This window comes from Vigna unguiculata, chromosome 10 (assembly GCF_004118075.2).
Source record: "Vigna unguiculata cultivar IT97K-499-35 chromosome 10, ASM411807v1, whole genome shotgun sequence".
Lineage (NCBI taxonomy): Eukaryota > Viridiplantae > Streptophyta > Magnoliopsida > Fabales > Fabaceae > Vigna > Vigna unguiculata.
The window spans coordinates 13,264,943-13,284,829 of NC_040288.1; the positions used below are offsets into that span (position 1 = coordinate 13,264,943).

Here is a 19,887-nt window from a genome sequence, read left to right on the forward strand (position 1 = left end):
TGGTGCATAAGTGTAAAACTATGCTAAAGTGTGTATTTGACTCCTAATTGAAGTGTTGTTGTGTGCTGAATTTGACTCATCCATTAGTTTATTGAATTATGGACCAAAACTATAACTTACACGGTGGCTCTATGTGAGTGATAGAATTGGGGTGTCCATGTCACCCCAACATTCCCCCTGCTATTTGTAATAAAATAGTAAAATAATGCAAAGATGAAAAGAGTTGGAATCAACCATATGACGAAATGAACAATAATAAGCCGTCTAAAAGAATTGGTAGTGAAGAGCACTATGTGAGATCATTTTCCTCTGCTGTTTAAGACACTAATGTAGGGTCCATAAACATAATCACTCTAGTGTCCTCCATCTGTTTCCTTTCAACCATTATTAAATACCTCTCTCAGTTCAATCATTCATTCCTTTATTCATATACATTTCTGTCACTTTCTTTCTTCTCATAACTTACTTTTACACTCACTTCCTACCTCATCTTTTGCCTACCTACTATTTGCCTTGTAATGGATTGTCATCTCTTTGATCAAGATAAGGTAAAATCCATTGCCTAACTTGCACAAACATTCTTGCATGTCAACACCATGAATCAATCACAATTGTTTGCTTACATTTGTGTCAACCAAATTCTGTTTCACTCACATGTTCTATTTGTTGTCTTCATGCATTAAGAACTTTACTGCTTCATATGTAGTTATTTCATTTGAATCTTAAGTAAATTTGTTACAGTTGAATCTTGGTTGTAGGGAAGCATGCCACTGAATGTCTTCTAGCATTGGTAATACCATTATCTTTGGTTTAACTTTTTATTGATCTTATTTTGGTTCCATCACCAATTCTCGATTGCCTTGTGATGTCTACAAAGGCTATGCTCTAACCATATTTTTTTCATCTCAGGATATGTCGAAATCAACCCCAACTCAAGAATTAGTTGCTAAGGATCTTCGTGCATAAATTATTATCTTTTTTCTCGGTTTCCTTCGAATTCCAAAAGCGAATCTTCCAAAATACCTTGGATATGGAAAATAAATGTTGGTGTATGAATATACATAGTTACTTTTTTGTTTTCCCAATGTGGAATTAAAAGCTTTTTGGTTTGATTTGTTCTTTTTTCAGTATAGTGGGAAATCGAAGGTTCTTAGCAGCAAAAATATTTCTTTTCTCCTCCTATATCAGGCCATAAAAGTAACACTAGTGCATTTTAGAGTTTTTACATCGCAGTATTCCGCCTGCACCGTTGCGCTACCACATCACCGTCGACGAGATTGTTCCGGCGTCGCTCCTTCTTCGTCTTCTCCAAGCAAACATCACGAAGGTTCTATTGCACGCAACCCTTCATTCCGCCTGCACCGCCGCTGTACCGCCATTGCACTGTCGAGGAGGTTGTTCCGACATCGTCGACAGTAATTTTTTTTATTTCTGATACACAATTAGGCCTCGATTGGAGGAAACCGAGGCAGTAACTACTTTTTCTGCCTCAGGTTAATAACCGAGGCATAAACGAGAGTCTTTTTACCTTAGGAGTATATGCCTCGGGTGCGAACCCGAAACCAAAAGTGCAAAATAACCGCTGTCATTTGCCTTCCCTGCATTAGTGTAAGACAACGTTTGCCTTCCCTGCATTAGTGTAAGACAACCCTCAGTAAAGATGGTGGTCAAAGAAAGTAAGCTTCCATGAAACACAACCCACACTATGATAATAAAAAACAATAACAGAGATATTAAAAGTTTGTTTTAATCAGCATTTTAGTTTTAACATTTGTGGGTTTAATTCAATCTCATTCTTTAATTTAATTTCTATTTTGTTATTAAGTGTTGTCTGTTATGTTAAACTGGTATTATTATAAGTTTTGACATTTTTTATGATTTTTTTTTAATTTCTTTTCTTAGTCTTTCTAATTTTTTTGGGAATATTTTTCATACTTGAGCCTGAAAATTAGTAAGATTCTAATTAACTTATTATAGGAGATCTTGTTGAGCATTACCAAATTGATTGTCAATGACGACAACTTGATTTATTTTCTCTCAATTTGCAGATTAAAGAGTTGTTATTTATTGGCCGGTTTGGTGTAGACATATAAGTAGGCCACAATATTCTATTATAATCCTTGCAAGAAAAAAATGTACAAGCACATTTTTTGTAAGTTTTAGATTTTTACAAACTTTGAAGAAACTCTCACATGCTTAACTTGGTCAACTTGGCTGAGGAACAAGTTGAAGAAAGGGACTTTTGTAGATGAGAATAATGTAATTACAAGTAGTGAGTGATTGAGTGATTCAATTGTTTTAGAATATGGTATAAGGAAAATATCGCTTGTATTTTAAAGACTTGTGATATGTGTGGTCACTATATCTTTACATTTTTTTTTAGCCATGATCTTTGATCATGAAATTTATTAGTGTAGCTATGGAAAAAAAATAAGGTAATAGAACTATCATAATTGTGATTCTAATTTGGTTGATTCATCTATCACACAACACAAATATCTGAAATATATTTAAATAAATAAAAGAAAATTGAGCGAGTATTTGAGGAGCAAAGAGAAAAAGAGTGAGTGAGAGAAAAAAAGAGAAGATGGGAGGGGAGAAAGGCAGATTAAGAACTACATATAGATTGAAAGTCCTAAAATAAAACATTGTAGTACTCATTACAATAAAAATGAAATAAACTCTGATACAACAATGTCGTAATAAGCACGAGTAACAACACATGTTTTGAACGCTGGTGTTAACTGGGGTTTTGAAACCTCATGTATTAACAGGGATTTCTGAAACTCCAACCAGTGCTTAGGATTTAAAACTGCAGGTAATTATGGGCTTTGAAACCCTAGGCAACACATGGGTTTTTCTAAACCCCTAGTAAGTTGTTCGAGTTTTAGGAGTTGCCAGAAATCTCCGGTAATCTGTTAGCCACGCTGGTTGTTCCAGAAGAATTCCAAACCCTTGGTAAAACCATTAAAAACCCCAAAAGTGCCAAAAATAACCCTAACTAAAAATCATTATTTTTGTAGTGATATATTCTAAAATACTAATATTTTTCAAATGAAAATTTAAGTATAAAATATTTTAGATTTTAATATCTAAAACATAGTAGAAAATATTAATTGTTTTAGATTTAAATGTTAATTTCAGAAATTTTAGTATATTTTTCTAGAACATCTAATAATTATATTGTAATAATATTTAAATAATTATTTTCTATTTAACAATTAAATCTAAAAATTATATTCAAATTATAATATTTTTCTTTTTAACTTAATTCCAAACACAGGCTAAAGTAACTTAGAAGTATATGAATAAAATAATTAATATATGAATAAAATAGTTTTTTAAAATTTTAGATTAAAAATAATATCTTAATTTTTGTATGAATTTGTTTACATTTAGTAATGTTTAAGTTTTTCTTGCCATCTCTTCCCAGAAACTTCATAGTTGTAAAAGTTATACGAATATGGTTGAAATTTTAATCAATAGTTACATAAAGTTAATCCACTTCTAAATAAATTCCTAAGTAGGGTCACTGGTTGAGTTATAACTTCGCTTCGAATGATACTTTCTAAAACAAATTCTCTTTTACCTTTTCAAAATGGTGATTACTTTCTACAGAGGTTATGGGCGATGTGCTAATCCAACTCACCAATCCACGTTTGGTTTCATAAAGTGAAAAATGACAGACAGTAAAAAATTTGGAAAACGTTGAAAAAGAAAGCCTCAACCTTTTTAAGAATAATATATTCAAGTGTGATTAAAGATGTATATCACTCAAATTATATATACTAATTAAATATTATTCGTTTATATTTCAATCTATAATTATAAAATATTACAGTGGTATATCTAAAATATTATGATACTGAAAATGCAAATTTAAAATGACATATATCTTCACTATAATTAAGTTATAATTAACTTTTTATATTATCATAAAATTAATAATGATTATAAAAGTTTCAAAACTTTTTAATAATTCTATAACGTTTAAATATATTATAATAAATATCTTAATTCACATATAAAATTAATCATTTTTCTATAAAACCCTTTTCTTCCTTCTTTTCTTTTCTGATTTTTGTTTACTTTTTGGGCCCTCTGAACTTCAGGTCCATCTTCCTGTTTTTCGACTTTTGAACAGTTAGTTTGGCTCTCTCGGATACACATGGCTTCTTCGAGTGAAAGAGAAACGTCTTCAGGATCGTTCTCGATTCAAAATTCTGGTTGGGAGGAGGATTCAGAGGCGCAGATGGATGAGAGGGAGAGGAAGAGGAAGAGAATGACATCGAACCAGGAATCATCGAGCAAGTATCGAATGAGGAACCAGAAGCACTTGGAAGATCTGGTTGCAACGGTGGCTATGCTTAAGAATGAGAATCAGCGTATTCTCCAATCAATCAATATCACTAGCAAAAATTACATGAATGCTGAAGCTGAGAAAGTTCTGGAAGCTCAAATAAGTGAGTTGAGGTCTAGGATTTCGAGCATAAGATTTTATGATGTGTTTTTGAGTTTTAGAGGGGAAGATACGCGTGCTTCTTTCGTTTCACATCTCCATGCCTCTCTTCAAAACGCTGGAATCATTGTCTTCAAGGATGATGAGTCACTTCCAAGGGGAGATCAAATCTCATACTCTCTATTCCAAGCAATTGAACAGTCTCGAATTTCGATTGTTGTCTTCTCAAGGAACTATTCACAGTCACCATGGTGTCTGAATGAGTTGGTGAGAATAATGCAGTGTCACAGAACCATAGGGCAGGTGGTACTTCCAGTGTTCTATGGTGTTGATCCCTCCGAAGTTCGAAATCAAACAGGCGAGTTTGGAAGAGCATTTCAAAGGCTTTCGAACAGAATTTTTACAGTGGTATTGCTCTTCGAACCTTTATTTTATTGAGAAAAACCATAAGAAAAAGAAAAGTCAATAGACTAAAGAAAAAGTTTACATAAAAAAAGAAAGAAAATTACGAGTAAAACAAATTTATTTGTGTATATACTATATAAAAATACTACAACTACTCCTATAAAAATAATTTCATGTCAAGAAAATGGACTGAGAAATAACTTAGTGAAAGAAAATAATATTTATATTTGATGAGCGTAATTAGATTGTGTTGTGAATTAAATGTTTTATAACTACTTATTTTATTATTTTTCTTTGAAAATAAAGGTTTGTAATAGTATGCAAATATGAGCTAATTGACTTAAATCTGATATTGATTTATGTGATTATTCTATGTTTAATTTTTTTAAATTTATATTTAAGTATTATTATGAATTTTAACATTTTAGTTAGGTTGATATTTTATCAAGACCAAGACTAAAATTATGAACAAAACGGGTTAGACAAGATGTTGAGAAACCTCACCATGAATTAAAAGCATGCAAGTTGTTTCAACAAGATGTTTATTCTTGCGCTTAGCCACCTTATTTTGTCGAGGTGCATAAGCACATGAAGTTTGATGAAAAATGCCATGAGAAGCCATAAAATGTTTACGAATGGAATAGGTATTCACAACCATTATCACAACCATTATCGCTTCTCAAAGTTTGAATACAAATCCCAAACTGAATTTTAATTTCGTTAGAAAGGATTAAAATATAGAAAATAACTCCAAGTGCATCTAGAATAATCACTAATAGAAGTAACAAAATACTGAAACCTAAATTAGACTTAAAACGTCTAGGTCCCCAAATGTGAGAGTGAACTAATGCAAAAGGTGACGAAACATGTTGTGAGACACTATGACGAAAGGAACTACGACTATACTTCCCTAATTGACATGACTGACAAAACAAATTAGATAAATTGGACAAAGTGGGAACAAGCTGCTACAATTTGGCCGAACTAGGATGACATAATAGAGCATGAAGAAGAGAGGGAGACTCCACAACTGCGTTAACATGTGTAGAAGGGAAGAGATGATAAAGGCCATGAGACTCATAACCAGTGCTAATTATTTGTCCCGAACTCCGGTCCTATAAACAAACAAAATTTTTGGTAAAAAAAATAACATAATCAAGAAAAAACCAAGGTTCTCTAATCAAGGTAACAAGCATAGATGTTGAAAGAAGAGAAAAAGGCAACCTCAGCTTAGATGATACGATCCTATCCAGGAAGAGTATGATCATTTCAAAATTTGATTCCTCCCAGAGCATAAACAAAGGAAATCAAAGAAGAAAGTGGAAATAAGACAAAGATGGAGACGCCATAATCTAGCAAATTGATGAGTCAATAAAGATTCGCCACAAAGATCTCAATATTTGATAAGAACCAATGTTCTATTACAAGAACCAAAGAGAATCCTCTCTCAATGAATTCAAAATTCAAATATTGACTATCAAAGGCTTTAGGCTCTAGATACCATATTGAATATAGTAAAACTAGGTATAAGATTAATCTCCCTTGTGCCTAAAATACATATAGAGTAATATATTTATAATGAAAAATGATACAAGTATATATGGCACCCAAATATAAATATTGTTAATATTAGATATTGTTACTGATACAATAAAAGAAAGGGCAGGGAAATTTAGGAATGTCCAAAAATGTTTATGAGAGGAGAAAGCAGAAACCCATTGCTTGGAGCCCATACACAAACGCACCATGATTCTGTTGTAACAGAATCATAGACGTGTCTGTAGAGGAGAGAGGAGGGGAATATAGGAGGAAGGGTCAATCGTGAGAAGGGGGATTGGGAAAGGTTTTGGGCAGGGACAAACTAGAGGATAATGTGGATTTTGTTAGAAAGGAGGTTTTCTCAAGCCACATAGTTTTCTAATATTTGAATAATACATTATCTTCTATTCTTTGTCTAAGTGTTACATTGTTCTTATCAAGTGGTATCTAGAGCATTATGTTCTAGGGAATGCATGGTTTTGACGTGCAATACAATGGAGAAATGTATCAATGGCATCGAACAACAATTGGAAGATTTAAAAATGTTTATCATTTCACGCAGTCTGTCTCGACGAGGGTAGTCTCACAAACGTAAGGTGTATTAGCGGCGAAGAGAGAGTGATGATGGTGAAAGGGAAATACACAGTGGTGACAGCTCACGTTCCACTACGAGGACCAATAGTCATGAATCGTCCGTCAATTTCGGAGGACGAAAACTCACGATTCCCATATTTAGGGGGGATGACATGTACAGTTGGATAGTTCGAGCGGAACGCTTTTTTAAGCTAAATATGGTGCACAAGGAAGAGAAGCTCGATGCGGTCATGATCACACTAGAAGACAAGGCTCTGAGTTGGTATTAGTGGTGGGAAGAACAAATTAAATAAATGTCATGGGAGGAGTTTAAAAGGGCTTTGATTTGACATTTCCAACTGAGGTTGGTAAAAAACTTGTTTGGGCCGTTATTGAGCATTTGACAAACAAGCTTTGTGACGAAATACAGAGAGTTGTTCAAAAGGGAATTATGCTTAAAGGATCTTTATTAATGGATTAAAGGAAGAAATTCAAGCTGAACTGAAACTACATACCACGAGCACTTTGGAGGAATTGATGGACAAGGCATTATTGTTAGAATAGAAGAATAAAGCTTTATGCAGGGTGGGGTTGATGAGCATAGAGAGAAAGATGAGTGAGAAAGACTTTTTGAAACATCCAAAAGGTTTCATTCGATGGGAGAAGGGAGAAAATAAAGAGGGGGCAAGCATTAAAAATAATGAAAATGAATATGAGGAGAAGAAGGTAATGGGGGAGGTAAACTATGCCAAAATGAATTACGGGAAAGAAGTAGAAAGGGGTTGTGCTTTAAATGTGGAGAAATGTGGGGAAAGGATCATACATGTAAAATGAAGCATTACAAAATTATTTTAATGGAGGGGTCTCAAGATGAGGAGGTGATAACAAGTGAAGAGGAGGAAGAGCAAGTAGAACCCCTTACTATAAAATCCATGCAAATTTCCTTGAAGAGCAAGGAAGGATTGACTTCTTACCAATCCTTCAAGGTAATGAGGGTACATTGACGGAATGGAGGTGTTAATTTTAATGGATTGTGGTGCTTTGCCTAATTTTATTTCCAAAAAATTAGTTCAACATCTCAAATTGGAGGTAAGTGATACAAAGGAGTATGAAGTTGAAGTAGGGATAGGGGATAAGGTGTGGAACAGGGGCAGATGTGAACATGTGAAGTAGTGGTTCAAAGTATTTCAATTATGCAAAGTGTTTTTGTGATGGAGTTAGGGGGATCTGATGTGGTGTTGGGGATGGAGTGGTTAGATAGCTTGGGAAATGTGGAGGCTAATTTTCAAAATTTGATGCTAAGTTGGGGAAGGAAAGGAGAAAATAAGATCATTAAAAGAGATCCTACACTTTGTAGATCTCAAGCAACCTGGAAGGCACTAAGGAAAGCTCTCAATAATGAAGGGGAGAGGTATATGTTAACATACCAAGCTTTAAGGGTTCAGGTAATAGAGAATGATCAATTTACCAATAAAGAATTATTGTTTGTGCGGGTTGAATTTGAGGATTTATTTAGAGCACATATGGATTTACCCCCCTAAAGAAATTGTGATCATGCCATTACCCTAAAAGAGGGAGTTGATCCTCCCAATATTCGACCTTATAGATATCCCTACTACCAAAAGAATGAAATTGAAAAGTTCATGAAAGAAGGGGATGTTTCGTCGGCACATGTAGATGAAGTGGCTGTGATGCTCAAAGAGAGAAATGAAGTCTTAGATATGTTGAAAGATCACTTGGTGCAAGCTCAGAATCAGATGAAGCAACATGACAACAAAGGTAGAAGGGAGGTGGATTACAAGGTTGGAGATGTTGTGTATTTGAAAAGCCAACCCTACAGGTTAAAAAATTTGGCTAGGAGAGTCAATCAGAAACTTAGCCCCAGATACTATATATGAACCTTATGAAATTCTTGAGAAGAGTGGAGAAGTGGCATATAGATTGAAAATGATGGAAGATAGCCGAGTGCACCCAATCTATCATGTGTCATTGTTGAAACCCACCTTGAAAGTTGATGTTATTGTCCAACCATTGCCTCCTTATATCACAAATGAGTTTGAGTAATGGGTTCATCCGAAAAAGGTGTTACCTATGAGAGGAGAGGATAATCAATCATTAGAAGTGCCACTGAAGTGGAAAGGTATGGCAGAGTGTCAGAATTCCTGGGAATCCATGAGTAGGATGATAGAAGTAATTCTTGATCTTCACCTTGAGGGCAAGGTGAAATTTGAGGAAGGATGTGTATTTACAATAAAAGAAAGGCAGGGCAATTTAGGAATGTCCAAAATGTTTGTGAGAGGAGAAAGTGAAAACCTATTGCTTGGGGCCACACACAAACGCACCATGATTGTGTTTGTAACAGAATCAACGACGTGTCAAAAGAGTAGAGAGGAGGGGAATATAGGAGGAAGGGTCAATCTTGAGAAGGGGGCATTGGGAAAGGTTTTTGGTAGCGACAAACTAGAGGATAGTCTGGGTTTTGTTAGAAAGGAGGTTTCTCAAGCCGCTTAGTTTTTTGATATTTGAATAATACACTATCTTCTGTTCTTTATCTTAGTGTTACATTGTTCTTATCAGTTACATATCAATATATCTACCAATATCAAACAATATGAATATTTCCCTAATTAACATAAAATGCAATATATTTAACATGAAGACAACTTGCAACAAGCCTTTAAATGGGAGATTGTTGGACTTGATCATACAACTAAAATAATGAAGGGATTAATATTCTGCTATTGATAAAAAAAGAAGAAAAGACAATAGAATAAAGAGGTATAACACTTAATGAGGGAAAATATGATAGTTATAACTATTATCAAGGTAATTACAAAAATGAGAAAAATAGTAAGAGAGATATCACTTAATCAGAGAAAGTATAATTTATATTTTCTGGATAACAATGGATTATGTTTTGAGTGAACTATTTTTTAAATACCTCTACAACAACTTGGAGATATAAGTATAATTAGCTAGCTGAACTTTTTATCAATTTTGTATGTAATAATTTTGGTATTTTTTTTTACTTTTTATAAATCTCACTATAGGAAAACTACCTAATTTATTAACAACAACAGGAAAGTGAGAAGATGCGTTGGATGGAGACACTTCACGAAGCTGCTAGCATCTCAGGGATTGTAGTCCTAAATTCCAGGTATTTTCAAGCTTTCTATGTTCTCAAATTTTTTCATCAAATATTGAACATTCCATAATACTTAAATCTTCCACTAACGAATTCAATTGACTAGCTAAATATGTAAAGATATAGGAAATAATAAATTTGATATCAAGTGAAGATCAATTTTAATAAACATGAAATCCTAATATATGTATCTTTCTCTAGTGTTGATAAATGAAAGCATGTATAATCCACTGTATAAACTTAATGGAGGAACACACTTGCCTAACTATTTTTTCTCTTTGCAAATTCCGTCCAAGTTTGATGCATATATGTATACACCATTTTGTGGTTCATTTTTATCTTACAGGAATGAGAGTGAGGCTATCAAAAGCATTATCGAAAATGTTACACGTTTGTTAGACAAGACAGAGCTGTTCATTGCTGATAATCCAGTCGGAGTAGAATCTCGGGTGCATGACACGATTCAGCTGTGGGATCTAGAAAGATCAAACGATGTTCTATTGCTAGGAATGTGGGGAATGGGAGGCATTGGTAAAACAACCATTGCAAAAGCCATTTATAACAAGATTGGCCGTAACTTTGAGGGAAGGAGCTTCCTTGCACAAATCAGGGAAGTTTGGGGGAAAGACGGTGGCCAAGTCTGCTTACAAGAACAACTTTTGTTTGATATCAACAAAGAAACAAAAACAAAGATACACAACATTGAATTTGGAAAAAATATATTAATGCAAAGCCTTCACCATAAAAGGGTACTTGTTATACTTGATGATGTGAATAACTTGCACCAATTAAATGCTCTATGTGGAAATCGTGAATGGTTCGGTTTAGGAAGTAGAATCATCATCACAACTAGAGATATGCATATACTGAGAGGGAGTAGAGTTGACAAATTGTACACGATGGAAAGGATGGATGAAAGTGAATCTATTGAGCTTTTTAGTTCGCATGCATTCAAACAAGCAAGTCCTAGAAAAGATTTTGCAAAACTTTCAAGAAGTGTAGTTGCATATTCTGGGGATTGCCACTGGCACTACAACAAAAATCACTTTAGACAACAATATAAAATTATGATCTAAATTATAAAAACCATGGTCTAAAGATTAGACCACATTTTTTTAGGTATGGTATAGGTGAGTGTGGTTATAGGTAATAGACAACGGTTTTTAGTACGACAATGTTTTTGAAACCGTTGCTTAAAATCCTTACAATAGACAACAATTTTTCAGGTTGATTTTAGACCTCACTTATATTTTTAGACCACATTTTTACTGGTTTTGTCCACATAGTTTAAAACAACAGTTGTATAATCATGGGCTTTCATGATATTTATACAACATTTATAAAAATCACTAGTGCAAAATTGGATTTTTACCTCGCCTTATAGGCCTCGGTTGGCCAGGAACCGAAGCCTATAATGGCGCGGTGGCAATTTTGCAATTATAGGCAACTTTTATGCCTCGGTTCACCAATCACCCGCTGCCAAAACCTGTTATAGGCCTCGGTTGTACAAAACCCGAAGCCAAAAGCCCTATTAGGCTTCGGTTAAGAAGGCCCGAAGCCAAAAAGGATGCCTAGAATTTCAAAAATGCCATTCTCGTTTTGACTGATAGGCCTCGGTTGAGCCAATAACCGGTGCCAAAAGTAGTTTTAGGCTTCGGGTGCTAGGGACCCGAGGCCAAAAGTTGTTATATGCCTCGGTTCTAAATTGAACCGAGGCCAAAAGGTTTAATTAGGGTTCAAAAACAGCAGCCCCTTTCTTCCTCGCGCGCGCAGCTCTCTCTGCAATTTCTCTCCATTTCTCTCTGCATTTCCGGCCGGCCACCATCTCGCGCTGCTCCTCCTCCATTTCGCTCCTCCACCACTGCCACCCCGTCGAGAAAACCACGCGAGCACGTCGCGTTCTCTCTCCGCGACTTCCGGCGAGAAATCCACGCCAGCCGCCGCTGTCTCGCGCTCTCTCCGCGAGTTCGACGGTGGGTTGCTTCGCGGGGTCTGTCTGGTCTGGTTTTTTGCAGGTACCGTGGTGGCTGTCGCATTGGCGCAATCGACATTGATTTCTGTCACGGTGGCCTGCGGTTCTGTTTGGAACGGAGGTGGAGGATTCTCGCAATGTAGGTGTGTTCGCGTCTGGTTTCGCGTCTTCTCCGGGCAGCTTTTTTCGTCGCAGGTGGCTGCGTGGTGGCCGGCGCCGCAGTGATGGGGATTTCGCGTCAGAAAGTGCCCTCGTCGTCGATCTGATTCGCAGTGGTTCTGCAACGCGTGGCTTCGTCAACGTGTGGTGGTTCGTCGTGGCAGGCTGGTTTCGCGAGACATCTGCTGGCTCTGGTTTCGTCGCAGCGGAGGTGGCTCGCAACACCGATCTGGTTGTGTTCGCGTAGGTGGCTCGCGACGGCGGCGATCTGGTTCGGGACGGCGGCTTTGCAAGCGGCAATTTGATTTTCCAGGCCCTTTTTTTGGCCGTCAATGGCTGTGGTTTGCTCTAAAGTGTGCCGGCAGAGATTCCATTTAGGGGTTAGTTCATGCGCGTGGGAGAAGATAAATGTTTATGTTTATTTTTTTTTTTGCTTTTTATTATGATAATAACAGATAATTAAAACAGCAGTATACAATACTAACCATAGAATTATTAAGTACTTAAGAAAATATCTTCCTTTTATTTTATTTCCTTGAGAAGATTAAGACTAAGCCGTCAACTTTGGCCATGGTTCAATGTTACTGTATATTCATCAGTACTTGGTTGTTTTGGAGTTTGACACCATTATATTCCGTGGAAAATTAGAAAAAGCTCTTCTTAATCGCTGTTCAGAATTTTAGAAAAAACACCATATGGCCTCGGGTGCAACAAAAACCGAGGCCAAAAACAGTCCATATGGCCTCGGGTGCAGCAAAAACCGAGGCCAAAAAGGGTTATCGAATTTAAAAAAAAAAAAAAAAAACCCATATGGCCTCGGGTACAGAAAAAACCGAGGCAAAAGGCAGGGTATATGGCCTCGGGTGCATTGAAAACCGAGGCAGAAGCGCCCTCTATGGCTTCGGTTCTTAACCGAGGCCAAAAGCTATGACCTTTTGGCCTCGCCCTGATATGCCTCGGTTCTCGAACCGGTGCAGAATATTAAAAACAACCGCTGCCAAAGGCCCTTCCTGCACTGGTGAATGTTGTTTATTATATGTTTATGCCACATTTATTTAGTCATTATCTAATTTAGTGTGGTCTAAACTACAAAATGTTGTAGTGTGGCTCTTGAAGTTCTTGGGTCCTATTTGTTTGATTTGGAGGTAACAGAGTGGAAGAGTGTACTGGAGAAACTCCATAAAATTCCAAATGATGAAGTGCAGGAGAAGTTAAAAATAAGCTATGATGGTCTAAGTGATAATACTGAAAAAGAAATATTTCTTGATATAGCTTGCTTCTTTATTGGAATGGACAGAAATGATGTCATACATATATTAAATGGTTGTGGACTTTGTGCAGAAAATGGAATACGTGTCCTAACAGAGCGAAGCCTTGTAACTATAGATCATAACAACACGCTTGGTACGCATGATTTGTTACAAGACATGGGAAGAGAAATCATTCGTGGAAAATCACCGAAGGAACCTGAAGAACGTAGCAGATTGTGGTTTCACGAGGACGTGCTTGATGTATTATCAAAAGAAACTGTAAGAACCTTCATCTATTGTTAAAATTCATTTGTACGACTTTTTGTACCAAATACCTTTAAGCCATGCATTGTTTTACCCTTTTGACCATTTCATTTCATAGGGAACAAAAGCTATTGAGGGATTGGCTTTGATGTTACCAAGAACAAATACAAAATGTTTGAATACTAAATCTTTTAAGAAGATGAAGAAACTTAGGTTACTGCAACTTGCTGGTGTAGATCTTATTGGGGATTATAAATATCTTTCCAAAGATCTGAGATGGATTTGTTGGCGTGAATTTCCTTTAACATCCTTTCCAGCAAATTTCTATCAAGGAAGTCTTGTCTCTGTTGAGTTAGAAAATAGTAATGTTACACATGTTTGGAAAGAAGCCCAGGTATGAGTTTAGTTTTATACATTTCATTTCATGAACTATTTCGTAATTTGGTGTTTTCAGACACAGTCTTCATCTAAGTTTCACTTGCTCTCTTAGATTGCAAAGTACTTTTAAACTTGAGTAAAAGTTTACCAAATAGTCAAATTATCGAGCATATTTATTTGTTATTATGGAACATTAAGATCTTTCTTTTTTCAAAAATTTGTAGCGTACAAGCTTAGCCTTACCTAATTTTAGTATTGATACAAACTTTGCTAATTATACAATTATTGCTCAATGGTGTATAATGCTCCACTTCATCTTTAGTTGCTATTATTAAAGTAAGACTTTCTTAAAGTTTTGACAACCCTAATAAACAAGAAAACCACCCCATGATTCTAGTGTTCAGCCAGATTCTTACCCATTTTCCCTCACTTTGTTAGAAGGATATTTGTTGTGGCCATTTGCTTAAATGTCCTTTAGATATTCTCATCATCACCATTACAAAGGTCTTCAAAGATATAACTTTAATATGTTTAAAGTTTAGAAAAAAAATGTATATTTAATGTAAAATGATCATGAGATACTGCTTTTAAAATTATATGAAGATTTGAGAAATTTTTTTAAAAACTTGGAATCTTGGTATATCTTTAAAAAAGAATATGTTAGTGTTAGTGAAATTTACACAAATAAATATTTCACTTGCTACTAACGAGGTTTGCTTGTGGTACGTTAAAATAAATTTGGTTGCACTTCCAACTATGTGTCTAAAAAGTCGAAATTAGTCAAACTCATTTTTTCTGACTTAATTTAAGTGGAGAAGGGATCTTCTAAGTTAAAAAGGAGTGTAAATTTTGCAGCCTTTGGGAGAGAAAAAGAAGAGAAAAATTTGTTGGCTTATTTATCGATTGAACTTTTGTCCCTAGGTCTGGTGGCATATAGTTCTTTATTTTAATTGTTGGAATGTCAATTGGACATATGTGGTTAGAGATATCAATCTCACACTGTTGTTCTATTTTAGGTTTCTCTTTCTTTGTTTTTAATATTTGAGAGAATTATTACTTTGATGTATTGACTTGTTTTAGTGATGTGAATTGCATATGACCCAAATGGAGGATAATTAACGTGCCACATTGATGCAATTTCTTTTATTTAAATAAGGGCTCAATGCTTTATAAACTTGGATGTCCAAATTGTGTTTTAGGTTAACCAATTAATGGGCTATTGTTTTTCTTTATTTTCAAGTTAAATAAGGGCCCATTTGCCAACTTAAGAACCAGCCTTTGGAAGACTAAGAGGACCTTTGCTGAATGCTTGTGGATGACTTTTGATTGCCTTAAATTCAGTTACAATCAACAATTTAGTAGTGGTTCATTATTATCTTGAGTGGATCATTAATAGCTTTAAGTGGGCTGTAATTGAAAATTATGTGTCTTTTGTAATTCTGATGGTTAAAGCTCCTATATAAGCTGAACCATTTTTATCAATGAAATCAAGTTGAGTTTTATTCAGAAAATATTAGTGTTTTATCTCTTCTATCTTAGTGAGAGTGATTCTCTTAAGTTCTTAAGTGATTCAAGAATCCCTGAGTTTTATTAAAGGTTCTTCACTCCTTTGTATGTTTAAACTCTTAGGCTTATCTTTCATTCTTGGAAGTGTGACGTCATCAATTTCAGCTCCATCTTCTTATCTATTTCCATTTTCTCGTTTTAAAAATTTCTCAAATTTCTTGCTTATTATTAGCATTCAAACCTAGATAGATCTATAAAATGAATCCACCCTTCTAGATTCACATCATGTAGACACTTGTTTATGCTTTTCATTTGACTATCTTGTATCCATGTTTGATCTTAGTGGAGCTTGATTGACTGGATTGTGCCTGTGGGTTTTTCCCTCACACCTTGAGAAGGTTTTTCCATGTTAAAAATATGTGTTCTCCTTTTGTGATTATTGTTACCATATTCTATTATTGTTTCTATTGTTGTTGCTCTTCACATATTCTTACAAGTTTGGGAGAATTATTTATGCTGCATACTTAAATATTTTTTGTTGTTGTGTTTCTCCCATTAAAGGCTTCCATTATTAAGGATTTATTTCTAATTTTTGTTTATGGTATTTCATTTCTTGCAGGTGATGGAGAATCTGAAAATTCTCAATTTAAGTCATTCTCATTATTTAACTCATAGTCCAGACTTTTCCAATATGCCTAATCTTGAAAAGCTAGTACTCTTAGATTGTCCAAGGTTGTTAAAGGTTTCCTGGACGATTGGACATCTCAATAAAGTTCTTCACATAAATTTGCAAGATTGTATTAGTCTTCGTAACCTTCCAAGAAGTATCTATAAGTTGAAATCTCTCAAAACACTCATTCTTTCAGGTTGTCTAATGATCGATAAGTTGGAAGAGGATATAGAACAGATGGAGTCTTTGACAACTCTTGTTGCTGATAAGACGGCAATCACAAAAATTCCCTTTTCTATTGTAAGATCAAAAAGCATTTCATTTATTTCATTGTGTGGTTATGAAGGGTTCTTACGAGATGTTTTTCCTTCTATCATCTGGTCTTGGATGTCTCCAATGAATAGTCTTTCATCCCATATGCAAAGGTTTGCAGGCATTTCATTTCTTGCATCTTTAGATGTGTCAAATAAAAGTTCCCATCATCTGGCATCTATTTCCAAGGACCTTCCGAAACTTCAAAGTCTCTGGGTAGAGTGTGGCTCAAAACTTCAATTATCTCACGATACGAAAATTATTTTAGATGCTTTAAATGATACAAATTCAGGGAAATCAGAAACAACTGGAACTACATCACAAATGTCAAATATCAATGTTTTTACATTAATTAAATGCAACAGTCAAGTTCACGTATCAAGATCAAATAGATCTCTTTTAATTCAAATGGGAAGGAGTTATGAGGTCTCCTACAATTTAAAAGAGAGCATTTTACAGGTTTCCTCTTTCTCTCTTACATTATCTTATACTTTTAAAAAATATATGTAGTATCATTATATCCTATTACGTTTTAGTATTGCCTCATCTTTCGACAGTTGAATTTTTTTTATATATCAATTACATGTGGTTGTTTGGGAGTGTGTACTATTATGTCGGTATAAAATATTGAAAAATATGAAAGTGTCCATACACCAAACATTGACATGATTTTTTACTATAAATCCCTAAAAATTTTAAAAAGGTAAACAATGTCAATTGTAGATGGCTAAAAGTTCATAACTAGGTCAATGCTCTAACATACATAGCTGATAGGACAAGGAATGTGGGCTTAGACACTAGTAGTAAGCCCATGGTTTGGAGGGTGTGTATGAGAGAGAGAAAAGGGTGTGAAGAGTAGTGCTAAGGTGAATTAGGTTGTCTTTTCCATGTGAAAGATGTTGAAATAAAAATAGTTTTACCTTAATTTCCAAGAGTCCTTTGATATGATATATGCTTTGTGTATGGATCTTTGTCAGACGCATGGGACAAACATTGGATTAAGCAAACTATGTGCATATGTGCAATGTTTGCTTAAGACTATGTGCATATCGTCTCGACATCATAGTGTTTATCAAAAATAAAAGCAAGACTGCACATTATTGTATATGAAACACTTGCATTTTATTTGACCTTTTGTTAAACAAACACTTGCATCTTACAAACAAAGCATAGCCATGTTTTATGGTTTGTTATTTTTAGCACTTAATCAAGACAATGAGTGTTGGAATTTCCTCTAACAACTTGATTATGTAATAATAATCACTTAAATAAATAATCTGATTGTTTGACAACTATTAGTTTAGGGTCAATATGGGTTCACTAAGGCCCATACATATTAAAGTCCATTAAGAAAAATATAAATAAGTTATCATCATAAGGTATAATGAACATATTGATTATACATTTACTTCATTCTTGATTTGAATGTCAAATTATCTTCAAGAAGAAAGTCAAGAAGAATGTATAATCAATAGATGATAGTTCAAGTGTCATAGATAATACATCTCAAACACAAGAAGAAAGACATGTCATGGTCTTTTGTGAAACTATATCAACCTTTGTAAGTGTGTTAAGAAATGAATTTTAAGCTTACTTCAACCTCACAAAATTAGTTTTTAAGGTGAGGTTTATACCTATATATATACTCTAAATTTGCCTTATCTTTAGTCAATGTGAAACTTCTAACACACCTTCTCATGTCGAGGTATAACATCTCGACCATCGCACTAAACATTAAGGATGGTCCGATAGCGGGTGAAACAATAGACCCAACAAACATCAAATTTTTCTAGAACAGGAACTACACCATGACTCTGATACCATGTCAAGGAGTAAACATTAAATTTAACTCGACCCCACAAAACTGGTTTGGAAAGTGAGATTTGCATCCACTTATATATTGTAAATTAATCCTATTTCTAGTCGATGTGAGACTTTTAACACTAAGAATAAAACATATCCTGGTCATGTGAAATAGATCATCTTTTTAAGAAAAGGACATTTAATATTATATTTAAAAAGAACTTATCAATATTTTAATTTCTAAATGATATTTATATAAATTTTCTTTTCAAATTAATAATACATACTACTGACTCATGCATTTAGTTAGTAATAACAAGGAATACATCCACGTATGTAATATATTACATACTAGTTGAATATATGATTTACAACTTTTTATTTTTCATCAAAATGTACAAATAAAAATAAAACATGTTGACTGACCATTCTTGTATATAGACTCATTAACTCCTATCAGGAAATTGTTATTAGGTCATCCATAACCCATTTAAGAACAATGAATTTTTCATTATCCAAATGTTGTCCACTAGCATCATTTATTTGTACTTTTTGTTATTATTGACAGTTACTATCTTGAAATAGTTTTCACTACTCAAAGATCCTAGTCCCCTATAGTTGCTTCGATGATGAATAATCCTATCAATATCATGATTTAAGAAAATCCTAATTTTTATTGATGACAAAATGAGTTATATTTTTAATTATTGATTGACTATAAGATGGTATTAATACTTGTAGCATATATATTTTTTGACAGAATAATCAAGATTGTTTGGTCTCAGATAATTGTTATCCACATTGGCTAGCCTTTGACAGCAACGGTTCTTCTGTGACTTTTGAAATCCCTCAAGTGAATGGTTATAAGATGAAGACAATAATGTGTCATGTCCATTATTCTTCTCCTGCTAATATAACTTCTGATGGTCTTAAAAACTTGTTGGTGATAAATCACACAAAGGACACCATTCAGCTTCATAAAAGAAATGCATTAGCCGTGTTTGAAGATGAGGACTGGGAGAGGGTCATATCAAATATAGAGCCTGGTAACAAAGTGGAAGTTGTTGTTATTTTTGGAAACAGATTAATTGTGAACCAAACTAAAATTTATGTCACATATGAGCCAAATGATAATAAAAGTGAAGTACCATGCACCACGTAAGAATGTCAAAGGTTTTAGTGATGATCAGGTCAATCTATGCTCAAGTGGAATCCTCATATGACAAATGGAAAAGATGATTTAATGGATCTCTGGTGACCACAAAAGACCTTGTAATTGGAGCCATTTTCTGCTGTGAATTGTGATTAATGGCCAATAAATGTTTAAATCATTGGGAGCTATGAAAAGTCCACTTGGCTCTGGATCGTGGTTTCTGAGTAGTTCTACTTGAACTTGATCTTGAAACCCTGATTTTAATTCACATACTTGAAAGTTGATCCATCAAATGAATA

At 34.5% G+C, this 19,887-nt stretch overlaps 1 protein-coding gene across 1 annotated transcript; it reads left to right on the top strand.

The window, feature by feature from the left end:
* The first annotated feature begins 4,130 nt into the window (after window positions 1-4,130).
* Window positions 4,131-19,636, top strand: LOC114165677 (TMV resistance protein N-like). The gene is made up of 8 exons (XM_028050244.1): window positions 4,131-4,864; window positions 7,207-7,224; window positions 10,069-10,133; window positions 10,468-11,148; window positions 13,355-13,781; window positions 13,885-14,160; window positions 16,270-17,091; window positions 19,196-19,636. The coding sequence occupies exons 1-8, from the start codon at window positions 4,169-4,171 to the stop codon at window positions 19,595-19,597; spliced, it is 3,387 nt and encodes a 1,128-aa protein (XP_027906045.1). The 5' UTR covers window positions 4,131-4,168; the 3' UTR covers window positions 19,598-19,636.
* The last annotated feature ends 251 nt before the right edge of the window (window positions 19,637-19,887 follow it).

Coding starts and splice junctions, on each gene's coding strand:
- LOC114165677 (XM_028050244.1), top strand. CDS start 4,169: ATGGCTTCTTCGAGTGAAAGAGAAACGTCTTCAGGATCGTTCTCGATT. Junction 13,782..13,884: donor ATGTATTATCAAAAGAAACT/GTAAGAACCTTC, acceptor TTCATTTCATAG/GGAACAAAAGCTATTGAGGG. Junction 17,092..19,195: donor TAAAAGAGAGCATTTTACAG/GTTTCCTCTTTC, acceptor ATTTTTTGACAG/AATAATCAAGATTGTTTGGT.